The 21,483-nt window shown below is 39.0% G+C and overlaps 1 protein-coding gene across 5 annotated transcripts in view; it reads right to left on the bottom strand.

Annotated features, from left to right (window-relative positions):
* The window catches only part of LOC109408185 (ceramide transfer protein), a 71,036-nt gene that overhangs the window by 17,452 nt on the left and 32,101 nt on the right, over window positions 1–21,483 (bottom strand). The window contains exon 1 of one of the 5 annotated variants that reach the window (XM_029872978.2): window positions 1,910–2,535. The exons of the other annotated variants lie outside the window; for them this stretch is intronic. Within the exon in view, the coding sequence (XP_029728838.1) occupies window positions 1,910–1,963 (54 nt within the window). The 5' untranslated portion in view covers window positions 1,964–2,535. Of the gene's footprint in view, window positions 1–1,909; window positions 2,536–21,483 lie in introns of those variants that run through there. 5 annotated transcript variants of the gene reach the window in all.

Below are 21,483 nucleotides of genomic sequence, written 5' to 3'. Positions count from 1 at the left end.
GTACTATTTGATGTGGCATATGCATGGGTTGCACCCGAAACCGGTTCCGGGACACTACTTGTAATCTTAGAAGTGGTCTGAGACTATTTTCTTGCCGACCTTTTTTTCAGGTTAACGAAAAAGCCGCTATTTAATGTGTCGCATGCTTGGATTAGGTTCCCGTCTACATTTGACCACTTCCGGCGGGACACCCGGAACCGATTCCAGGACACTAATGGTTTTCTCAAATATGGTCTGAGATTTTTTTCTTGTTAATCACTTATCAGGTTACCTGAAAAGCCGCGACTTGAAGTGTCGCATGTATGTGTTAGGTTCTCTTTAACATTTGACTTTCTGTGGGACACCCGGAACCGGTTCTGGAATACTACAGGTTGTCCGAAATACAATCTAAAATTATTTCCTTGGTAACCGTTCAAGTAAGTAGCTGGATAGATCCAAACCATTTTCAATAGGATGCAATTAGACCAGATTCCCCATCGAATGAATCGTGGGTTATTAAAATCGGTTGAGGTTTATCTCAAAAAAAGGGATGTAATTTAAAAAAAATAAAGCATTTAATCTGAAAAATATTAAAAACTCTTCGGATTTGTAAAAGAATTTTTAGGATTTGATTATGTTTGGCTACGCAGTCATTTATTGAACAAACGTCGTTTGTTCAATAAATGACTGCGTAGCCAAACATAATCAATTCCACCAAATCAGTCGATTTATCATCAGAATTTTTAGGAAGACCCGATATTTTGATAAATATTTTTTTATCTGCCCCCTCAAAATTCCAAACCGGCCAAATTTTCTTGGAGGAGGGGGGGAAGACAAAAAGTCAAAATTAAATTTGTATCCGCCATGGGAAAAATGGATATGTTTTGATTCAAAAGTACACAAATTAACTACGAAAGCCAGCGCATGAACAAAACCTCATTCCAATATCGTGTAAAATATGGCAAATTACGTACACTGAAGTTTTTTTTTACGACGGTAATGGTACCGCGTAAAAAACTGCATAAAAAAACCGCGTCATTTCAAAAAACGTCGTAAAAAAACCGCGTTATTAACCGTTATGTGACCGGCAAACTTTTTGCTTTTTTCTACACCGTGTATTTTAAATGGGTGCTGGGTACCCGGGTACCCTGCCGGCCACATAAGGGTTAAGAAAAAGTCAAGTTACGTTAAATGTAATCCTGACTATTTTGCGCGTGTTTTAAAAAAAACTGTTTTAACGACGTTTTTTGAAATAACGTAAAAAAAATACCGCGTAAAAAAATCAGTGTATTTACGTGTTTTACGTGTTGTGTCCTGGTAATGCTAATAGGCTTTCCAGAATTGTTGAGGGCCGCCATATATCCAAGTTTATTGATGCATGATTTATGTATTTGATGATTCAAGCTAGTTAATGAGCGCTTCATGACAATCACTAACAGCAGTAGCCTACATAGATAATGTAAACGATTTCCTCAGAATACCAAAATTGATAGTTTTGATTTTCAATAGTAAGAACGTTCTATCTTTAGATGAACAGTGTAGCTAGTTACCATATTTTATGGCATTAAAACTTCCTTACAGTAAACATTGTTTAATTTCCGACCAAATTTACATGATGAATTTTTGAAGGCAGATTCTGAATTTCTAGTGAAATATCTGTGTGTGCCAAAGACATAAATACTATTTGCTTTTCTCTAGCAAATGGTCTTTATAATATTGTCTTGAATAGATCAACGGAGATCTAAGAAAATAGAATCAAATTTCGCTAAATAGAACCACGTTAGGACATATGATTACTAAACTTTTCCCTGTTAACCTACACCATTGAGTTTTGCAATTATACACTTGACATAATTTCAACCATAAACGTATATCTAAAGAAACTACCTCGGGCAACGTTGCTTAATAATAGAGCTCGAATAATACATACAATTTCCTTGTGTCTGAATCCTTTGAATAGTCTAGCTGCGGTGAGGGACGGCATGACTGTAGTTTGATGTTGTCAACTAAGGTACAAATATCCACTGGCACTGCTCTGCTCTATGTGCACCATACACCGCGGCAGCTTTGACAAATCTTCTATCACTCGGAAACTAAAGACGACCTTCATGCACGAGCACAAACCAATAAGAAGCGGTGAACTGTATCAATAGGCTGTCTACCAGTAACTCAACGGTTTGTTCCTAGTTAGTTCACACTTCACAGCATCTCACAGACCATCACTAATTCCAAAATACTTCACTGATAAATTGGGTGTATATTCTTTCTGAGCCCGGAACCTGAGCTTCTGCAACAGCAAGGCAAACAACCTTTTCTTTTAGGCAAACTATCAGTTTCAACCAAAAAAAAATCACACTTCAGCATTCATTAGCTAAATTGCAAAAATTCATATCACAGCCGCCGCGACGCAGTGATAATAACCTCGGAGGCAACGACAACAGTTGACGCTGGCGACGACCACGACACAATAGTGTATCGTCCGGGCGAAGGAAATTAACCGACTGACTTAGTGATCTTGTTGGTTGACTTCGTCGTCGTCGTCGGTTGGACTGACTGGACAGCCAGTAGAGCGCAGAGAGCGGCGAGCGCGTATGGATTTGCCAATGTCAGAACCACGCCACCGCTACCGGGGGTTGAATGCTATACACATTGACATCAAAATGCAGTGCTGATTTGGGCCCGGGTTTACCAGAAACGATTTGTGAGTTGTACTAAAGCGTAAAACGCGCTAAACTTGTCAGTTTGAAAGATTAAGGTACACCGGGGCAAGTTGAAACGGGTGGGGTAAGATGAAACAGTGGGTTAACATGATGTTTTCTAATGGTGACAAACAATTTGATTTTCTTAATACATAGTTTTTGATTCAAACAATCGTGCGAAAATAGCGAAGGATAAATTTCCAAATTTGTTTGAAATCTGCTTCAAAACTTCATGTTTCATCTTGCCCCATCCGTTACAACTTTCCCCGGTGTACCTTATAAAATGTTTTATACAGTTGTGTGGGTTGGAAAATAATAAAGAAATTCAACAATTTATTTTAGTAAAATCTTTAACTAAGCAGAATTTAACCAAATATGCTTGAGGTGCGTGAGTATTGAGTAATCTACAAAAAATTACAGCTAGTTGAACATTTTTTTAAAGGGAAAATGTTGCCTGTCCCGATCATTTTGTCTATCCCCTGTAACTATACTTAGGGAAGTGAAACCGTCTCGGCAGGGGTCCTATTTTGGGCACTTCTCTGCTATAACTCAACCAATTCTGAAATAATTGACACAATTTTTGTAACGCGATGAGATACGTATAGTGTCTAGCCGTGTGCATAATTCCAAGTCAATTGGTTTGGAACTGACTGAGTTATAGCGAAGAGTGCCCAAAATACCGGCCGCTGCCCAAGTGGTTCGCAAACCCTACATGATGATTTGTGGCTTCAATCATACCTACCAGATCTTCATTTTTTTCGTTTTTATGAAACGTCAAAACTGGAGCTGAGAATGCTTCACAGAATTTCGCTTTAATATGTCCCAACCAACGACTGGATTGAACGCGAACAGATTTGGAATCATCCATCCCCTTCCCAGAGTTATAACAGATACTCAGCACATTCATCGGGTGGAGATGGTGTGTTTGCTGCAAACAAAACTTTGAATAGCAAAACTAACAGCTAAAATAATAGATTGAAGTTCATTTGCACCTTGTGCTTGTTAAGTGACACAGTTCATGCATTTACGCATCTGTTTATAGATGAATCTCCGTTTAGTGCACCGATTCTTCAAAAAAAAGTTTTGATATTAAGATATTATAGAATAACGGCATGGTTGAAATCCTAGTGAAGTAAATTGAGGTTGAGAGTTGAAAATTTGCCAGCTTCCTAGAGTCTATAGAATATCTTCTTCTTCTTCTTTATGGCTCTACGTCCGCACTGGGACTTGGCCAGCCTCGCTTCAACTTAGTGTTCCTTGAGCACTTCCACAGTTATTAATTGAAGGGCTTCCTTTGCCTGCCATTGCATGAATTTGTATATTATGAGGCAAGTACAATGATACACTATGCCCAGGGAGTCGAGAAAATTTTCCCGACTGGAACGGGAATCGAACCCGCCGTCTCCAGATTGGCAACCCATAGCCTTAACCACTAGGCTAACAGGAGACCCCGGTGTATAGAATATACAATCAGATAATATGATATTCATACTGTGATAAAATGCAAAATATTTCTCGAATATAAGTATATGACAATTTAAAGACAATATTCGTTGTGTTTTCAAATGGACGAATTTTGGGGCCACAAATTTCCATTGGGGAATGTCACACTTTTTGTATGGGCTCTCTGAATTTTTTGTATGGGTTGTCACACTTTGCTGAAGCCCCCTCCCCGTTCAAAACGTGACGTAATTTATGGACGTTTCCATGGCACCATTCATAAATCACGTAGACCAAATTTTGGCCATCTCATAACTCCCTCCCTTTTCCTGTAAGCACGTAAAAATTGAAATAAAAATGTGTACATCTCTCTTGATTAGCGGCCACGCAGTCGTGGGATTTAAAAAAACGAGTTGTTTTATTCACCCGACGTTTCGACACGGGAATAGTGTCTTCCTCAGGGGGAAACTGTAATTGGTATTTGGGTTTTTGAACAATTTTGTCTCAACATAAATTTGCTTAGTTACTTACATAATTACTCTCGTTTTTGTCAATTGTTTTGTCTACCTGTAACTGTCCCTATTTGTGTCGCGTGCCGCGTAGACTTTGGCCAGACCCCCATTAAAAACCCCATCCCATTTCCAAGAAGGACTCACATTTCGCGAGTGTGCTGGAAGTGGAATTCGACTCCAGGTCCCGGCGGGAAAGGCAAGCAAGCATCACACCAGGTCCACTCCATGAAGGTTATAAACTATTCTGTAGCATTCTATGATGACATATTTCGAAAACAGTTGTTTCCCATTTTCTACTTAAAATCTGTTGCCTTAAGGATGCCGAAATTTACACTGAAACCTTAATGAGTTGCAACTGCCTAAATAGAAGGGGTTTCATATAGGATAGGCTCTCAGGAGAGCTTCAGGCTGATTACACAGAGCTTTCACAGGCATTTCACGGGGTTCTACGGGGGTTCAGAAAGGTTTTAGAAAGCTGCAAAGGTTTCCTGGAGAGTTTCAGGTCGGTTTCTGGGAGTTCCAGCAGGTTTCAGAATTCTTTTAAGAAGATCCAGAGACTTTCAGATGGGAGGAGGATTTCAGGGGGGCTTTCGATGGCTTATCAAAGTGTTTCATGGGTATTTCAAGCTATTTCAGAAGCGCTTCCAGACGCTGCACACTGATTACGCTTGTTGAGCCAATGATCTATGCTCATGGGCGCTCTTGGAGATTCTCAAACATACACTGAACTCACGAATTGATAGAACATAGTTTCATGATGTTCTGCAAGCATGAATCCCTTTCAAACCCACAAGTTAAACACATATCTACGACTGACTTATGCTCAAGAAAGTTTAACCTTCCGTCAGTCGCGCGGATGACCACTACCGCCAGCACCACGCTAATGCTGAGTACATAAAATGAGATTTTTTTTCAACGCGTTGTTATACAACAGCGCGTTCACTCGAGGGTTAGGTTACCCTTATATCCCTTTCGGGACGGAGCGCAAAAAAGTGAAATCTCCATGCAAATTGCTCAATTTTGACTCTCTAGAATGCCGTTTGGCCGAATCATGATCAAATGAATTCAGAGGAAGTTTTTGACATTTTAACTGCCAATATGATCATCAGAAATATTTATTTTCTCGTAATCATAGGCTATTCTTTCTAGTTTTAATATGCAGGGATTAGTTTGAATCATAGGCTGTTCTTTCGAGTAATACTGAAATGGGAAATAGTGGCATGGTCAGTTAAGTTCATCATTAATTTTTCGGCCAAACGGCATTCGGCCAAATGTTGCCTTCCATAGTTGCTAGATTATTACTACATCTTGCATCCTAATATTGCAGATATACCACAGTGTTATTATTTCCCCAGATATTTACTAAAAGACTGCGAAACTTGGAATGGCGCTTACGTCACTTCGCATAATTACAGCAGCCTTCCCCCCTCAAATGCTACGTCATTTATGGACGCTCCTTTGGGACCTCTTGAAACGCTTTTAACATCTAGTGGTATTCCTCGGAACCACCTAAAACAATCTGCGAGGTACCTGAGACTCTCTTAAATGCCCGAGAGTTGAGAACTCGATGTGTCCGCCTGAAAGCTCCTGGGACTCTCTGAAACGCCACTGTGTGTGTTGTTATATCGTATCGACCGTCTCTAACTTAGCTCCGCAGTTTGTTTCCGAAATTACTGCTGTTAGTGGATTCGTTATATTGTTGTTGATTTAGTACTCGAAGAATAGAACTTTTTTACGACTCACGTTGTTGAAATTGCACAATTGAAACGCCAGCAAGTGCCAATATCGCCCTATATCGCCTAAATAGAAGAACGTTATAGTACAGATTTTACGGCCATTTGTGAAGAGCTCGTGTCTTCCAGCGATGAGCGAAATTCACTGCTACGAATGCTCTCACACCATCGATCGCAAGAAGGAGCGATACACAATATGCGAAGGAAAGTGTGCTCAACGTTATCACGCTGCTTGTGTGGGACTGACCGATTCAACTGTTGCTGCTCTATTTTCGAAAAACATCCTCTGGATGTGCGATAGCTGTTTGATGAACTATTGTTCAATGCGAGATACCTCCAACGAAGAGCCTGTAGATAACGATGTCTCCTGTGCTCAATCTACAGTGGAAAAAGATATTGCCGAACTAAAAGCAGCTGTGATGGATATTTTTGGAAGGCTCGCGACAATTGCACCGCATAGTACTGTACCGCAACAACAACACGATACAACCCACCAGCCGGTTCACTCAACGCCGAATGCATCACGTGATGATCACCTTTTAGAAGGAACAAAGTCTTGTGTCTCTGATGAGTTAGATGCTAGGTTAGATGGAAGTAATTCCCTTGATGGTGTTGTTTCAATTCCCGATACCTCCGGAACTAGTAATACATTCTCACTTTTTCTAACGAATATAGAGTGCCGTACCACGGAAGATGATATTCATAGGCTTGTAATGAGTAGTCTTCAAATTGATAATACAAGAAAAGTTAAGGTTAGGAAACTTATACCGAGGGGAATAGCAAATGATGAACTAGATTTTGTGTCATTCAAAATAACATTGGATTCCAATTTGAAATGCATTGCCATGAAACCTACTACCTGGCCGATAGGAATAAAGTTCCGAGAATTCGAAAACCGACGTTTCGTGTGGAGACCTCTGACATAGTAATTTAATGAGATTATAGAAGAAGACTTCAATATAATACTGTAATGTTTTGCTCTATGTATATGTTGGCCAAAATTTGTTGTGTTTCTGCGTTTCTGTATTAGGTATCGCATTGTATTTCTGTTATTTTTTTTTTTGTCAAATTAGGTAATAAGTTTTCAATTAAACCAAAAAGGTTCGTTGAAATAATCCAATAAATAAATAAATAAAATAAATAAATGTACTGGTGCTCCAACACTTATTGGTTTGTTTTGCTAACGTAAGAAATAGATACACGACATTCACAAGACGCGGCACGCGAGACAAGACATAACACTTATCGTTCTTACAATCGTCAAAGGGTCCGACATTGTCCCGAGGATGGGTAACATCGCACCCGAAACCGGTCGACAACAAAGGTAATTTTAACCATTTGACGATTGTAAGAACGATAAGTGTTATGTCTTGTCTCGCGTGTCGCGTCTAGTGAATGTCATGTACTGGTGCTCCCCCTGAAACCACCCTAAACACCCATGAGACTCCCTGAAACGTCTCTGGACCCTTTGATGTGTTTCTGAGGCCTTCCGGAATCCCTTGAAACCGCTTGAAGTGCCTTTGAGGTCCGTTGAAACCCCCTGAGACCACAAGAAACGCCCCTGAAACCCCGTCAGACCCCCTTGGAGGTCTCTCATTACCCCGTAATCCAATTGAAGTGCCAACGAAAAGGAAACGAGCTTGTCCCTATCACAAATACATAGGAGAGAGCCATGTTTAAGTTTCCTCACTAAAACCCTAACTTAATGTATGCGCTACCCAACTAACATTTATTGAGAATGTAAACGTCAACAAAGCGTCCTCAATTCGGCTTGATGCTGAGTTACTGTGTTGTACATATGGACGGAAGCTTCTATGCAAGCCCTATACCAATGAATCTGGCGAACTTAATCCACTTGTACATGTTGTGTGATCAGCTTCTATGCCACCTAGTCATAGCTCTTTTCTCGGCTCCTATGTAACCAATAACTGAATAACGCGTGTGCCAACGATAGGAACCCTGTACCAGTTATGGCTACATTTGTTAACTTCGGATCCTTTTCGCACTATTTGCATGCATTCCTTATGGGATTAGCCATAACTGGTACACTATGGCGAAAAATGGTGCAAGGAAGCCGAAATTTTGAGGAAAATTATTTATTCCTACCATAATTTGAGCAAAATGTGGTGTTTAAATGAGTGCAACCATCTTTTGTGAACGTGATCTGTTGTTCATATTTGTTTCTTGTTGATTTACATCGTTAAAGGGTGAAAATCAACTATGGCGAATAATTGGTACTATAGCCCTTAATTGGAGCACTTACCCTAGTAGCTGTATATCCCGCTTAAAGTTTGTTTTGACAATAATGTTTATATCCGACAAGCCGTGTTGGTAAACCAATAGTTTCTTTATTACAGCTTCTAGCCATAATGAAATCGCATAACGGCCTTTAAAGCGCTGCTGGTTTGGGGATTTGTCAGTATAACGAATTGTACTGTATAGTAGCAGCTGTTTTGTTAGTGGGGACTCCTATTCGATGTGTTCAAGTTTTCACATCTTCCGGGAAATCTCCCGGAGTTGGAATAGAGTGGAGTAAAGGCAGCCCCAGTGACAAGCAATGGATTTCTGAAAACCGAGTTTGGTAGCTGTATGGTGCTTGTTTTGCAGTCGTGTATTAGCTTATGATTTATATTTGACTAGCTTTCCTTTTATTCAGTGTTGACTGCTTTTACTCGATGGTTACACAACAGAAAGCAAATGACTGAAGCTTATAGCGCTGAAAATGTTAGTTAGGTAAATTCTCTCTTTTTATGGCGTTTTATAATTTATGCACATTTTGAAAGATGCACCCTCCAGTCAGGTGCACACACAGATGTTCCAGTGTACCGTATTTTTAGGTTAACTTCTGAAATGAGCTGTAGGTGGTTGAATCTAGGTTTGTCGAAATAACATTTTCAGCACTTGAATCTAGGAGTTAATTATTTAAATTTCGTCATAAGAAAAACATATATCCTAATTCCTGTCGGTAGTTGAATGAGAGGTCTCGCCATGTGTAAAAACTTACACTGGCACTGACCGTGATTCTGATCCACTGACTAAATAAACATTAACCACATAATTTGCAAACTCATAAAAACATAACATTTCAAACAAAGTTCATACCAAATTAATGGTATTTCACCCTTTATATGTCATTGTTTAACTTGCACTTGCAGACAAATAAATTATAGATTTTTTTTTCAAATCGTGTTACTGCTAATCCATCTCATGATCACCATTGATTAAGCAAAGAACAGTATTCATACATACTGTTGAATTATAGGATAATTTTAAACCTTTTTGGTAGTCATGGTATCCTTCTGTGTGAATTTCCGTCATAATTGCTCTATTCCATTTATTATTTGGGAAAATAATGATAGCTAAATTTATATTATATTTTCCGTTTTACGTCCTTCAATAACATATAAGGTACCCCGGGGCAAGTGGGACCTAAAAAAATGCTAGTTTAGTTTTGTCAAGCCAAAAAAAATCAAACATAAATAATTTTATAATTCCAATGGTTCTAAAAGACATTGTTGGTATATTTCTCCTTATTACCGGGCGTTAAAACTGTTCCAAAATTTTTACATTCTGTATATTATGCATATAATAAAAAGTGGAGCAGATCTCCATTGACTCCGTATCACGGGGCAAGTGGGACCTATTCGGAATGTTTATACAAATGGCGTAATATAGTTGCTGCTTATATGTAAAGTAGCATTTATTGTAAATATCTTATACGAATAACTATGTTAGGCGATTTATGTTGGAAGAGTTTTAAGGTATCGTGCATAAATTACGTAACACATATATTCACGAATCACTGAGAAAAAAAATGATTTAACTTTAAGCAGCTCGTGCAAAACAAATTGCATTTTTTATTTAGAAAGCGCCATAAAGTTAAACTCCGAAAGATTTCCAAAATTGCTTTTCATGTTACGTAATTGATGAATCTCGTCAAAAGATTTTTCAAGATTTACAGATGTTATGTTTTCCCTTGCATAATTTTACGATCATAAAATAAATATTTTCAAATCGTGAACATTGAATAAGGCGTTTTCCATTTTTTTTCATACTTTATGGCCGGTTCCTTAACACTCAGAAAAACTCATTATCCAGCGAAAAACGAAAAAAATAATAGAATTTGCTTAGACGAAAATATGAAAAATTGATGGTTTCGAAAAAAAAATATGTTCAACCCAAGGTTTAACCATTTTAAACAATAGTTTAATCATCAGAATAAAAGGAATTAAGTATAATTCAACGATTCATTATTTCAGGCGCCGATTTTTACTTCACTTCTGTGTAAATTTCGACTTAGGCTGACGAAAGCGAGATCAAACTGTGAAAATGTGTTTGTTTACTCTCATAGGTCTCACTTTCCCCAGATGCTGAAATGCACTGGAGCAAGTAAGACCCGTTATCTAAAGGTAAAAAATGAAAACAAATTACAGCTTTTTTGCTTAAAATAATTCGCAAGTACTCCAAACATTATCCTGAAACCGAAAAAGCTTTACTTTATTTGTTATTCTATTTGAAAACGACGAATGCAGTAGAGTACGTTAATCTCACTTAGTGAATTGAAAATTATATATGAACAACAATAACATATATGATCCCTTTATGGTGAGAACAATAACAATTTTTGAATTCAAAGTATTCATTGGTGTGATACCTATGTTTTCCATGAAGAATGTTTGCCTTAAAAATGAAAAATAAAAAAAATTATAGCTGTAGGTCTCACTTGCCCCGGATTCTCACTTGCCCCGGGGTACCTTATTAGGTTTTTCCATTCGACTTTCTTATTTTTCACAACTTTCTTGATAAAACTGACCTTTCTATTTTCAAAAATAAGATCTTTCAACCCTGGTTTCATTTTTCCTCCTTTCAATCCTTAGAACACTGTTTAGCCGATTCTGTTCAAACTTTTTGGTACAAAAAGACGTGGAGTGAAGAATAAGGAAAATGGCATATGTTTACATGATAATGATAAAAAATTTACAAATTCTGAATGAAGTTCGCATGACATGAAATGTTTATTATTTTTCTAAATTTGGCATACATAATTAGGATAGAAAAGTCCAACTGCCGCAATTATACAATTATAGCGAACATGCTCCACTACTGTGTCGCGCAATCCAACTTCGCAAGGCCTGGTTGTACTTAATTGTTGCCAAATATTTCGCATTTCTGCCATCCACGCTAGAGTAACCTTTCAAGGAAACACCACCGGTCCATTGATTTTCTCTTCGTACGCCTTGAGCTCGGAAATCTCTTTCTACATAGAGCAGAGGATCATACGACGCGCAATCCAACCAAAAGAGATGAAGAAAATTCGTACCAAAACAAAACCTCGAGAAGGTAAACGGCCACGCAGCAGAATTACAGAAGGCGCAGTCTGTCGAGTCGATCGTGGATGGATATCCGACTGTCGGCATCGTTCGCGCGCCCCTGCCAAATACTCCGAAACAGGTCATTGGTCGATGCTGCACACGTGAAGTCGACTGTGATGTTTCATTGGGGCATAACTGGCATGGGTGGTTCCAATGCAACGTTTTTATTCCTTTGCATCAAAAGAGAAACTCAAATTTTAAGAAAAAAAAAACCCAGATTAATCCATCTAGTGGTGATAGTGCCTTTCTCGTCGAATATGTACTCATAAACTTTTCTTCGACGTTAGCCAAAATGTTCCTGAATCCTGAAAACACTTTACATTAGCAACAATTTTAACAAAGCCATCATCGATTTTCGAAACTTATTGATGATACATATTCCGATGTTATGTTCAACAACAAAACAGAGCAGAAAAAGATCAGACCTGGCAGTTGACTGCTTGACCACCTTAACCCTAGTCGTGTATTGGGGTCATTGTGACCCCATTTCATCCACTACGGCAGCGGGGTGAGCGTCAGCTAATGCTTGAAGAAGGTTAACTTTATTCACAATCACAGATCACTTTGTGATCTTCGCCAATGTTTATTTCAGCACACTTTAGGCTATATTTTATTATCATTGGTAACACGATTCATGTAAAATTTGACCTTCCTACGAGGAAAATGCAGAAAATGTAGATTTTCCATTCAAATTTCAATCGCAATGAGAAGAGTGAGGGCTCAACCAGCCGCACCCAAATTGTGAGCAGTAATTTTAGAAGCATAAGGAGATTGGAGATTGAAAAACTGTATAAGGTTGACGCGATTAAATTATATTTTTATATAAAACGTTGATCCATCCTACTATACATTTACACCGCAGGAATCTGAAATGGTGTGATTTGAAGAGATCGCTTTGGTCACGATTTCGTTCCTCTTTTTTTTTTTTTTTTTTTGATCTACATCAACAGGCTTACTAGAGCCCCAATGATGGTTAAAAAAAAATAATGACAATAATTATGATAACAATAATATTAGAATTCAAAGGTCAAACACAAACAAATTGGAACATAATAGCGCAGTCAAGGTATTGAAACTTAAACTAAGGTACATAACAATGAATTCGTCAGTTATTTCTGTTGCTAAAAAAAGACATAAAACTACGACGTAGAGCGTTGCGTGTCAAGTGGAAGTCGAAGAATGACGCCACCCTATTGAAAACGCGCATCAAGCCCCCAAAAGCTCCATGTTGTCCATAGTTAGTTCGTCGAAGTGGTATTCTCAGCATGATGCTATTGCGGAGTGATCGCGGCTGGACATTTACGTCGATTTGTTCCAGCAACGCTCCGCAATCTATTCGTCCCTGTAACGTATCAGCGATCGTCAATGCTCTGGCGGCATCCCTCCTTGTACGCAGTAGATCTAGATCGATCAGTTGGCATCTGCTCTCGTAACTGGGTAATCGGAACGGGTCTCTCCAAGGCAGCCGTCGTAATGCAAACCGGAGAAAGCGTCGCTGGACAGATTCAATCCTCTCGACGCCATTGTTGTACCCGGGACTCCAAACTGTAGAGCAGTACTCTAACGTAGAGCGTACGAGGGAGCAGTACAAAGATTTCAGGCAATAGACATCAGAAAAGTTTTTGGCTATTCTGAAGATGAACCCTAGGGTCTTGGACGATTTTTCTACAATGTACGAGATATGTTGCCTAAATGTCAACGGCGAATCCAAAATGACTCCCAAGTCCTTGACATGGTGCACACGTTCGAGAGCTGTGCCTAGCATGCTGTATACGAAGATAATCGGCTGCTTCTTTCGTGAGAACGTAATAATAGAGCACTTCGTTGGATTAACAATCATTCGGTTCAATGAGCACCAGTTAGAAAAACGCGTGACCTGCTGTTGCAAGAAGACGCAATCATCAGTTGAGTGAATCCGAAGAAAGATCTTCATGTCATCGGCATACGATAACCGAGGGCCTTCAATCACGAAATTGACGTCGTTGAAATAGAGCAGGAAGATTAATGGACCAAGATGACTTCCTTGTGGTATGCCGGAGGTAGCGTTAAAGCAGTTCGATTTGCAGTCACCTATGGTCACAATCAGCTGACGGTCGGTTAGATATGAGCGGAACCAAGCTAGGAGACTCCCGCCAATACCGTACCTATCGAGTTTTGCGATCGCAATGGCGTGGTTCAGCTTATCGAAGGCTGCTGACAAGTCAGTGTAGATAACGTCGGTCTGAGCACGTTCGATCATACTCTGAGTGATGTAAGAAGTGAGGCAGAGCAGATTCGTGGAAGTGGAGCGACCAGCAGTGAACCCGTGTTGGTCATCAAGTTGTCAAAAAAGCCGTGATTTGATTTGCCGCATGCAAGAGTTTTGTAAACTTTTATATACGGCCACCTCCGGCGGAACACCCGGAACCGGTTCTGAAACACTACCGGTTCATATAAGGTCTGAGACTGTTTTCTTGCTAACTGCTCAATAGGTTATCGAAAATGCCGTAGTTTGATGTGCCGCATGCATGGGTTTGGATCACTTTTATATATGACCACTTCCAGCGGGACTCCCGGAGCCGGTTCCGGAACACTACCGGTTCAGATATGGTCTGAGACTGTTTTCTTGCTGACTGTTCATCAGGTTATCCAAAATGCCGCAGTTTGATGTGTCGCATGTATGTGTTTGTTACATTTTTATGTATGGCACCTTCCAAGGGTACTGGTCCGGAACACGTAAATGGCCATAACTCCGGAACGGCTGGACTGATCCGAACCATTTTCAATAGGAAACAATGGGACCAGATTCCGCGTCGAATGAACCGTCGGTCATTAAAATCGGTTGAGGTTTACTGCCAAAAAGTGATGTGAGTTTATTTGTACACACACATACACACACACATACACACACATACACACATACACACACACAGACATCACCTCAATTCATCGAGCTGAGTTGATTGGTATATGTGACTTGACCCTCCGTGCCTTCTATCAAAAAGTCGTTTTTGGAGTGAACATATAGCCTTTCCAGTACAGTTAGTGTACGAGAAAGGCAAAAATGTGGAACACAGTACGAAGCAAAAGATTCAAAGTATCCAATTTAGTTAAATAGTTAAAAAAGTTTAGGTAAATTAGATTGAATGGGTGATCAATAACATGTTGAATATTGATATTTAGTCAAGTGCAAAGAAATTGATAAAGAATATCCGACTATGTGAGTTAAGTCCTAACCAATAATGTATTGTCCAACTCTCCGCTCCACTCCAAAGGCGGTTACGTAATAAAAGTTGTAGCCACCAGCAGCCACTACTGGTTGGCATCGGAATCTGATCTGAACTCGACGCACTTTCAAGATTGGCGGACGCAGGCAGACAGACTGCATGTGGGAGATGGAGAAAGAAAACCCCAGAAAATCGTTCAAGGTTGACCAAAGAGTTAACACCACAGACGTCTGTACCTATGATCAACGACTAGTTAACCCAATTAATGCCATTGCATATAATGATACAAAAATGCTAAATAAAATTTATAAATGATTATGGAACTGATGCGCGAAAGTGTACGTAGTTTCGTAGATTTTAGTCAAATACGCCAATATTGTACACATTCATTAACATTAAATGTTAATGAAAACCATTTTAGAATGGTTAAAACAATTTTAAGTTATTAAAAATAGAAAAAAAACTATTCACAGTGACAGACAAGATTCGAACCCAGGACCGTGCTTTTCAATTTCTATTTATATACGATGAACCATTAAATAATGATTCTGATCGAAACTAATGTTTGACCATGTTCATTCCATCGCTTCCAAAAGGGTTAACGAGACTTCAACGGTCAAAAACTGCATTACAGTCCATGGACGTTTCCAGATTTTAATTCAGAAACAAACATCGACCAAAATTGGACACTCTTAGCTGGAAACATTGGAACCTTGAATTAAAAGCGATTTCACCAGTCCCATTACCGAAAACTACATTCACCTTCATTGCGAACCGAGTGGTCGCTGCGCCCGCCGTGTGTTCAATGATTCGTCGGTCAATCCGCGTCTCGTGTGCGCGGAGGAAGGCAACTGCCAAAATCAATTATCATAAAGCCATCATCGGCGGTCGATTGTTTATGCGACTGTTGTTTACACACCGTCGTCGTCAGCCCGTTTAGTGCTGATAGGTAGGTATAATGTCCTTTACTAACCATTACAATAACAAGAAACTTCGTTTGTCTACAACAAATTTATTGCTCGGTCATTGACTAAAATGGCGAAGAAGGGCAACGCGTAGGAGGAAATCAGGTTCATCATCCGCCGAATTTTCATTGTCAGCTATGTACATGCTTGGAATTCAAAGCAGGAACAAATGCTATTGTTGCATAACTGCTTGAACTCAACGTTTGTTGGAGGAGGAGGAGACCAAACCTCTTATTCTTTAATTATGCCGATAATGATGACTAGGGACAATGGAAATTCGCGGCAAAATTTCTCAAATTTCGCGGGCCAACATTGAAAACTTCGCGGCACCATATTTTTGACCGTATCGTTGAAGAAATCACCAATTTCGCATGCGAAATTAATAATTTACTTTGATTTTGTGAGGTGTAATCATAAATATACAGAAAAAGTAACAAATTTGATGAAAAATCAAAGAACAAGTGGATGCATTTTAATTAAACTTTAATTTTGCCAGATTTGAAATCGTTAATTACATTACACTGTTAAAAGTCATAAAATAATGTATAAATTTAAAATTGGCGGAATTTTGAGGTTATTTTCTAAATTTCCTCATATTGCGCATCATTTCGCGGGATTTCCTTAACTTCGAGTCCATTGCCCAATTTCGCGGATTTCGCGGCTTCCGCGAAATCGCGAATTTCCATTGTCCCTAATGATGACTTGGTAACATAGAAATAGATAGAAATACTTATTAACGGCTAAGGAATAGAGTGTTAGTGTTCGCTCTAAAATATCCAGTATATTATGATTTTACATCTAAACTTTTTAAGATTTTTGACCAAGTGTATCATAATAAATATTTCGGCCGTTTGTCAATCGATTTTAAAAAAAAAAGACACTACACCGTCTTCAGCCAGAGGCTGCACAGACTGAACATTACATACACGAGACAACGGACAACACACATAACACCCAGTGGCCCAATGGAGAATTTTCCGTTTGACGAAAAGTTGGAGATATCTTTCGAAGAGTACTTGGATTTATACAACTAAACCTTTTGAGATTTTTGACCAAGTGTATCATAATAAACTAGCTGACCCGACGTGGCTAGCCACGTTTTCACAATACCGAGAATTATGAAGATGGCATAAAAATGTTTGATATCCTTGGAAGTGTTCTAGAATACCCTACTACTTTACTCTCTTTCCCATGTAAGGCTCCAAAAACTTCTCCGAATTCTAAACAGAAAATGTTTAAATAAATATGGTATTGTTTGTGAAAAATACTCGAACATGTATGTTATTGGTTTGATTTCTACGAAGAGTGTTCGAGAATGTTCACGAATCTTCGATTTGATCTTCTATTCTCACAGGAATGTTCCTTATTTTTTCGAATTCGAGACAGAAAGCTTCTAAATATGCATTATTTATCGAAAATTCGCGAATATTTTTAGTCTTTTCATGCATCAGAGAATGCTCTAGAATATAAAAAAACATGCTTATCTTTATCTTCTTCTCGTTCCTCTTTTCCAACTTCTTCGTCCAGAAAAGTTTCCGAAAATTCTTTTAAATTTAAACAAAAAGCTTACGAACATTTAATTTACTCTGGAAAGTTTTGAAATACATCTCTTCCTTTCTTAGAAATATGTCCTAGAATATATTCTTTTCCTTGTTTTAGTTCCGGAAAATTTCTTCCAAAAATGAAGAAAAGCATATTGATTCCTTCAAAGAATATTCTGGGATGTTTCAGAAACTTATTTTTCTTCTTGATAAAGTTTTTTTTTTGTATTCCAAGCCGAGAACTTTCATTAGGTTTGGAAAACTCTTGAACATTTGTATAAATAGTATATTCATCCCTCCGGGGCATACGCAATGTTCTAGAATATTGTTCTTCTCGAACACTCAGGTCATAGACCATACCTCTGTACGTGAAATATTCCAGTTAAACTTTGTTAGGCGTGACGGGAGGACAGATAAACAACACTTGGATTCATATGCCGTTTCTGATCTCTTTAATTTAGATTTTGAAAATGTTCATCCCTTAAGGAGATTATTGAGCATTCTAGAATAACAATTTCCAGAAGTTTCCTCAGAAGCCATTGTAAACATGTATGCGAAACATTTCAGCAATGGACTCATCAGAGGTGCCAGAAGATATACTATCATGTATTCAAATATGAAAAACGCATGAGAGTATATTTCCAGGTACACACTTTATACTGTACAGGGTTCTAGTCCCTGAAATAATAAGAAACTTCTAGAAGCCAAGGTTGCGACCATTCATTTGTAAAGATTTACATTCATTTGCTATTATCTCAGTTCAGAAGCATGCTATCGAAAAACAATGTATGGATGAATTTAACCTTGTAGTTTTATCTGAAAGTTTGCCGAATAACATTGGGGTCGCAAACGTATACCAAAGTCGTGAGCGAGCTGTGAAGGTAACTCTCCACGCGATGAATGAAAAATTTCATTCACGCTGTGGAAAGTTGCCTTCACAGCTCGCTCACGACTTTGGAATGCGTTTGCGACCCCAATGTCATTTGGCAAACTTTCAGATAAAACTACAAGGTTAAATTCATCCATACATTGTTTTTCGATAGCATGCTTCTGAACTGAGATAATAGCAAATGAATGTAAATCTTTGCAAATGAATGGTTGCAACCTTGCTAGAAGCTTCTCAGGAACTCCGAATTTATCATTTCATTTCAGCCACCGTGAATGAATGTTCGGAGCGCATACAGCCGAGCAGTAAACTCGCGGGTATTTAGCATTATGCTAGAGGATGAGAGAATTTCCAGAAACTTCCCGAAAGTTTTCGGAAATTAAAGTAGTTTAATATTTCAGAACATTCCAGAACGTTTTTCTTTTTTTCTGAAACTTTCAGTAATTTCCACAAAATTAGCAAGCTGAGAAGCATGCTTTGTTCCAATTCGGACGTTATGTCAAAAAGAAGAAGAAGATGCGTCTTCTTTCTGGAGCGTCCAGAAACTTCTAGAAGGTCTCGAATATATAAGAAATTCAATACTCCGGAACATTCCAGAACCTTCTTCTATTCTTCTGGAGCTTTCAGTAACCTCCAGAAGGTCCTTGGAATTGACTATTGATGTTCCAGATCATTACAAAAAGTTCTTCTTATTATTTCTGAAGTGATGCAACTATGGTGAAACATTTCAATGAAACTTTTCAAAGCGTGACAGAAGGACAGACAACTTTGGGCTTTTATATATATGATATCTTAGTCGTCTGTCAACCGATTTCGGTTATCCTGGCACCAAATGAAAGCTACAACATTCTAGCAGAACCCCCTATTCAATTTCATTAGGATTGGACATTTGGTTACCGAGATATCTTTCAAAGAGTACTTGGGAGTAATACAAGTTAACTTTTTGAGAGATTTTTGACCAAGGGTACCATAATAAATATCTCAGCCACCAAATGAAAGCTACAATATCCTTGTGTAAGGCCCTGAAATTATATTTCGATTCGATATTTGATTACTGAGATATCTTACGAAGAGTATTTCAATAAATTCTTTTTGCCTTTCTCGTACACCAAGGTGTACCGAAAGGCTATATGTTCACTCCAAAAATGAAAATTTGATAGAGCCTCCGGAGGGGTCAAGTCTTATATACCAATCGACTCAGCTCGACGAATTGAGGTGATGTCTGTGTGTGTGTATGTGTGTGTGTGTGTATGTGTGTATGTGTGTATGTGTACAAAAAAAAACTCACATCACTTTTTGGCAGTAAACCTCAACCGATTTTAATGACCGACGGTTCATTCGACGCGGAATCTGGTCCCATTGTTTCCTATTGAAAATGGTTCGGATCGGTCCAGCCGTTCCGGAGTTATGGCCATTTAGGTGTTCCGGACCGGTACCCCAGGAAGGGGCCAGATATGAAAATGTTACAAACCCATGCATGTGACCCATCAAACCGCGGCATTTTCGATAACCTGATGAACGGTAATCAGCAAAATAGTTTCAGACTATATCTGAACCGGTAATGTTCCGGAACCGGTTCCTGGTGCCCCTCCGGAAGTGGCCAAATATAAAAGTAAACTAAACAGATACATGCGACACATCAAATAGCGGCTTTTTCGATAAACAGATAAACGGTAGGCAGCAATATAGTTTCAGACCATATCTGAACCGGTAGTGTTCCGGAACCGGTTCCGCGTGTCCCGCTGGAAGTGGCCAATTAAAATAGTGAACCAAACCCAGGCATGTGGCACATCCAAGAGCTGCTTTTTCGATAACCAGATGAACGGTAAGTGGGAAAATAGTTCCAGACTATATCTGAACCGGTTGTGTTCCGGAAACGGGCACAAGTGTCCCACCGGAAGTGGCCAATTAAAAAACTGAAAATCAAATAGCGAGTTTTCAGATAATCAGGTGAATGTTTAGCAGGAAAGACTCGGAGACGAACCAGCCTCGGGCTGAAAGTCTCGATAATAAAGACAAAAAAAAAATTAGCAGGAAAATAGTTTCAAAACATATCTGAACCGATTATGTTCCAGAACCGGTTCCAGGGGTCCCGCCGGAAGTGGCACATTAAGAAAGTAAACCAAACCCATGCATGTGACACATCAAATAGCGGCTTTTTCGATAACCAGATGAACGGAAAGCAGGAAAATAGTTTCGGATAATATCTGAAACGTTAGTGTTCCAGAACCGGTTCCAGGTGTCCCGCCGGAAGTGATCAATCAAATAACTAAACCAAACTCATGCATATGACACATCAAATAGCGGCTTCTTCGATAACCAGATGAACGGTAAAGAGCTATTTGCAGTTCGGAAGGAATTTCTCACCCTATCTTAATGCATGGGAAATTCCTTGCCTGAATCACTCAAGAAATCTTTTTTCTTCGATTGCAGTACGCAGTCGAGAAGAAATGACAGTTCCAATGGCAGTCATTATAGAAAGTTTCTGCCAGGAATCGGTCAAGAAATTTCTTGAGCGATTCCTTTCGAACATGAAACTGGGCTTTTAGCAGGAAAATAGTTTCAGATCATATCTGAACCGCTTATACTGACGGAGTCGAAGTGGTGAATCCAGCTGAAGGCATCTGGTGCAGACCGAAGAATAGCAGGTTGAAAAGCGTCACGCCAAACAAGTTGCTTCCGTTATTTGTCAACGATAATTGCAAATAAATCCAGATAATAAGATATCTGAACCGGAGGTGCTCGATACCACCGACTCTTTTAGCAGAAATTAGACAGGTATTTGTCATGATCAGCTACATAGCTGCAAACTCATATTTATTAAATTATAAGTACAAATATACAATAATTAACTTACAAATTCGTTGATAAAATTAGGGAGCACGATTTGCTCATTTACTGAAGGTACCTTCTCGCTAGCTACTAAATGTCTTTACTGAACTACTGCACAATAATGTCATTCATATGATTTAAAGGGGTGTTCATATTTTCAATAATGTTGAGTTCAAATTTAAGGCTACGCATCTTTGCGTAACACCGGTTGTGTTCCGGAACCGGCTCCAGGTGTCCCGGAGATAAACGGTCAGCAAGAAAATAGTCTCTGACCACACCTAAGATTATCGGCAATCCTGATTGCTTCGCTGAAATTAC

This window comes from Aedes albopictus, chromosome 2, assembly GCF_035046485.1.
Source record: "Aedes albopictus strain Foshan chromosome 2, AalbF5, whole genome shotgun sequence".
Classification (NCBI taxonomy): Eukaryota; Metazoa; Arthropoda; class Insecta; order Diptera; family Culicidae; genus Aedes; species Aedes albopictus.
This window is presented reverse-complemented; position numbering and strand designations above follow the sequence as displayed.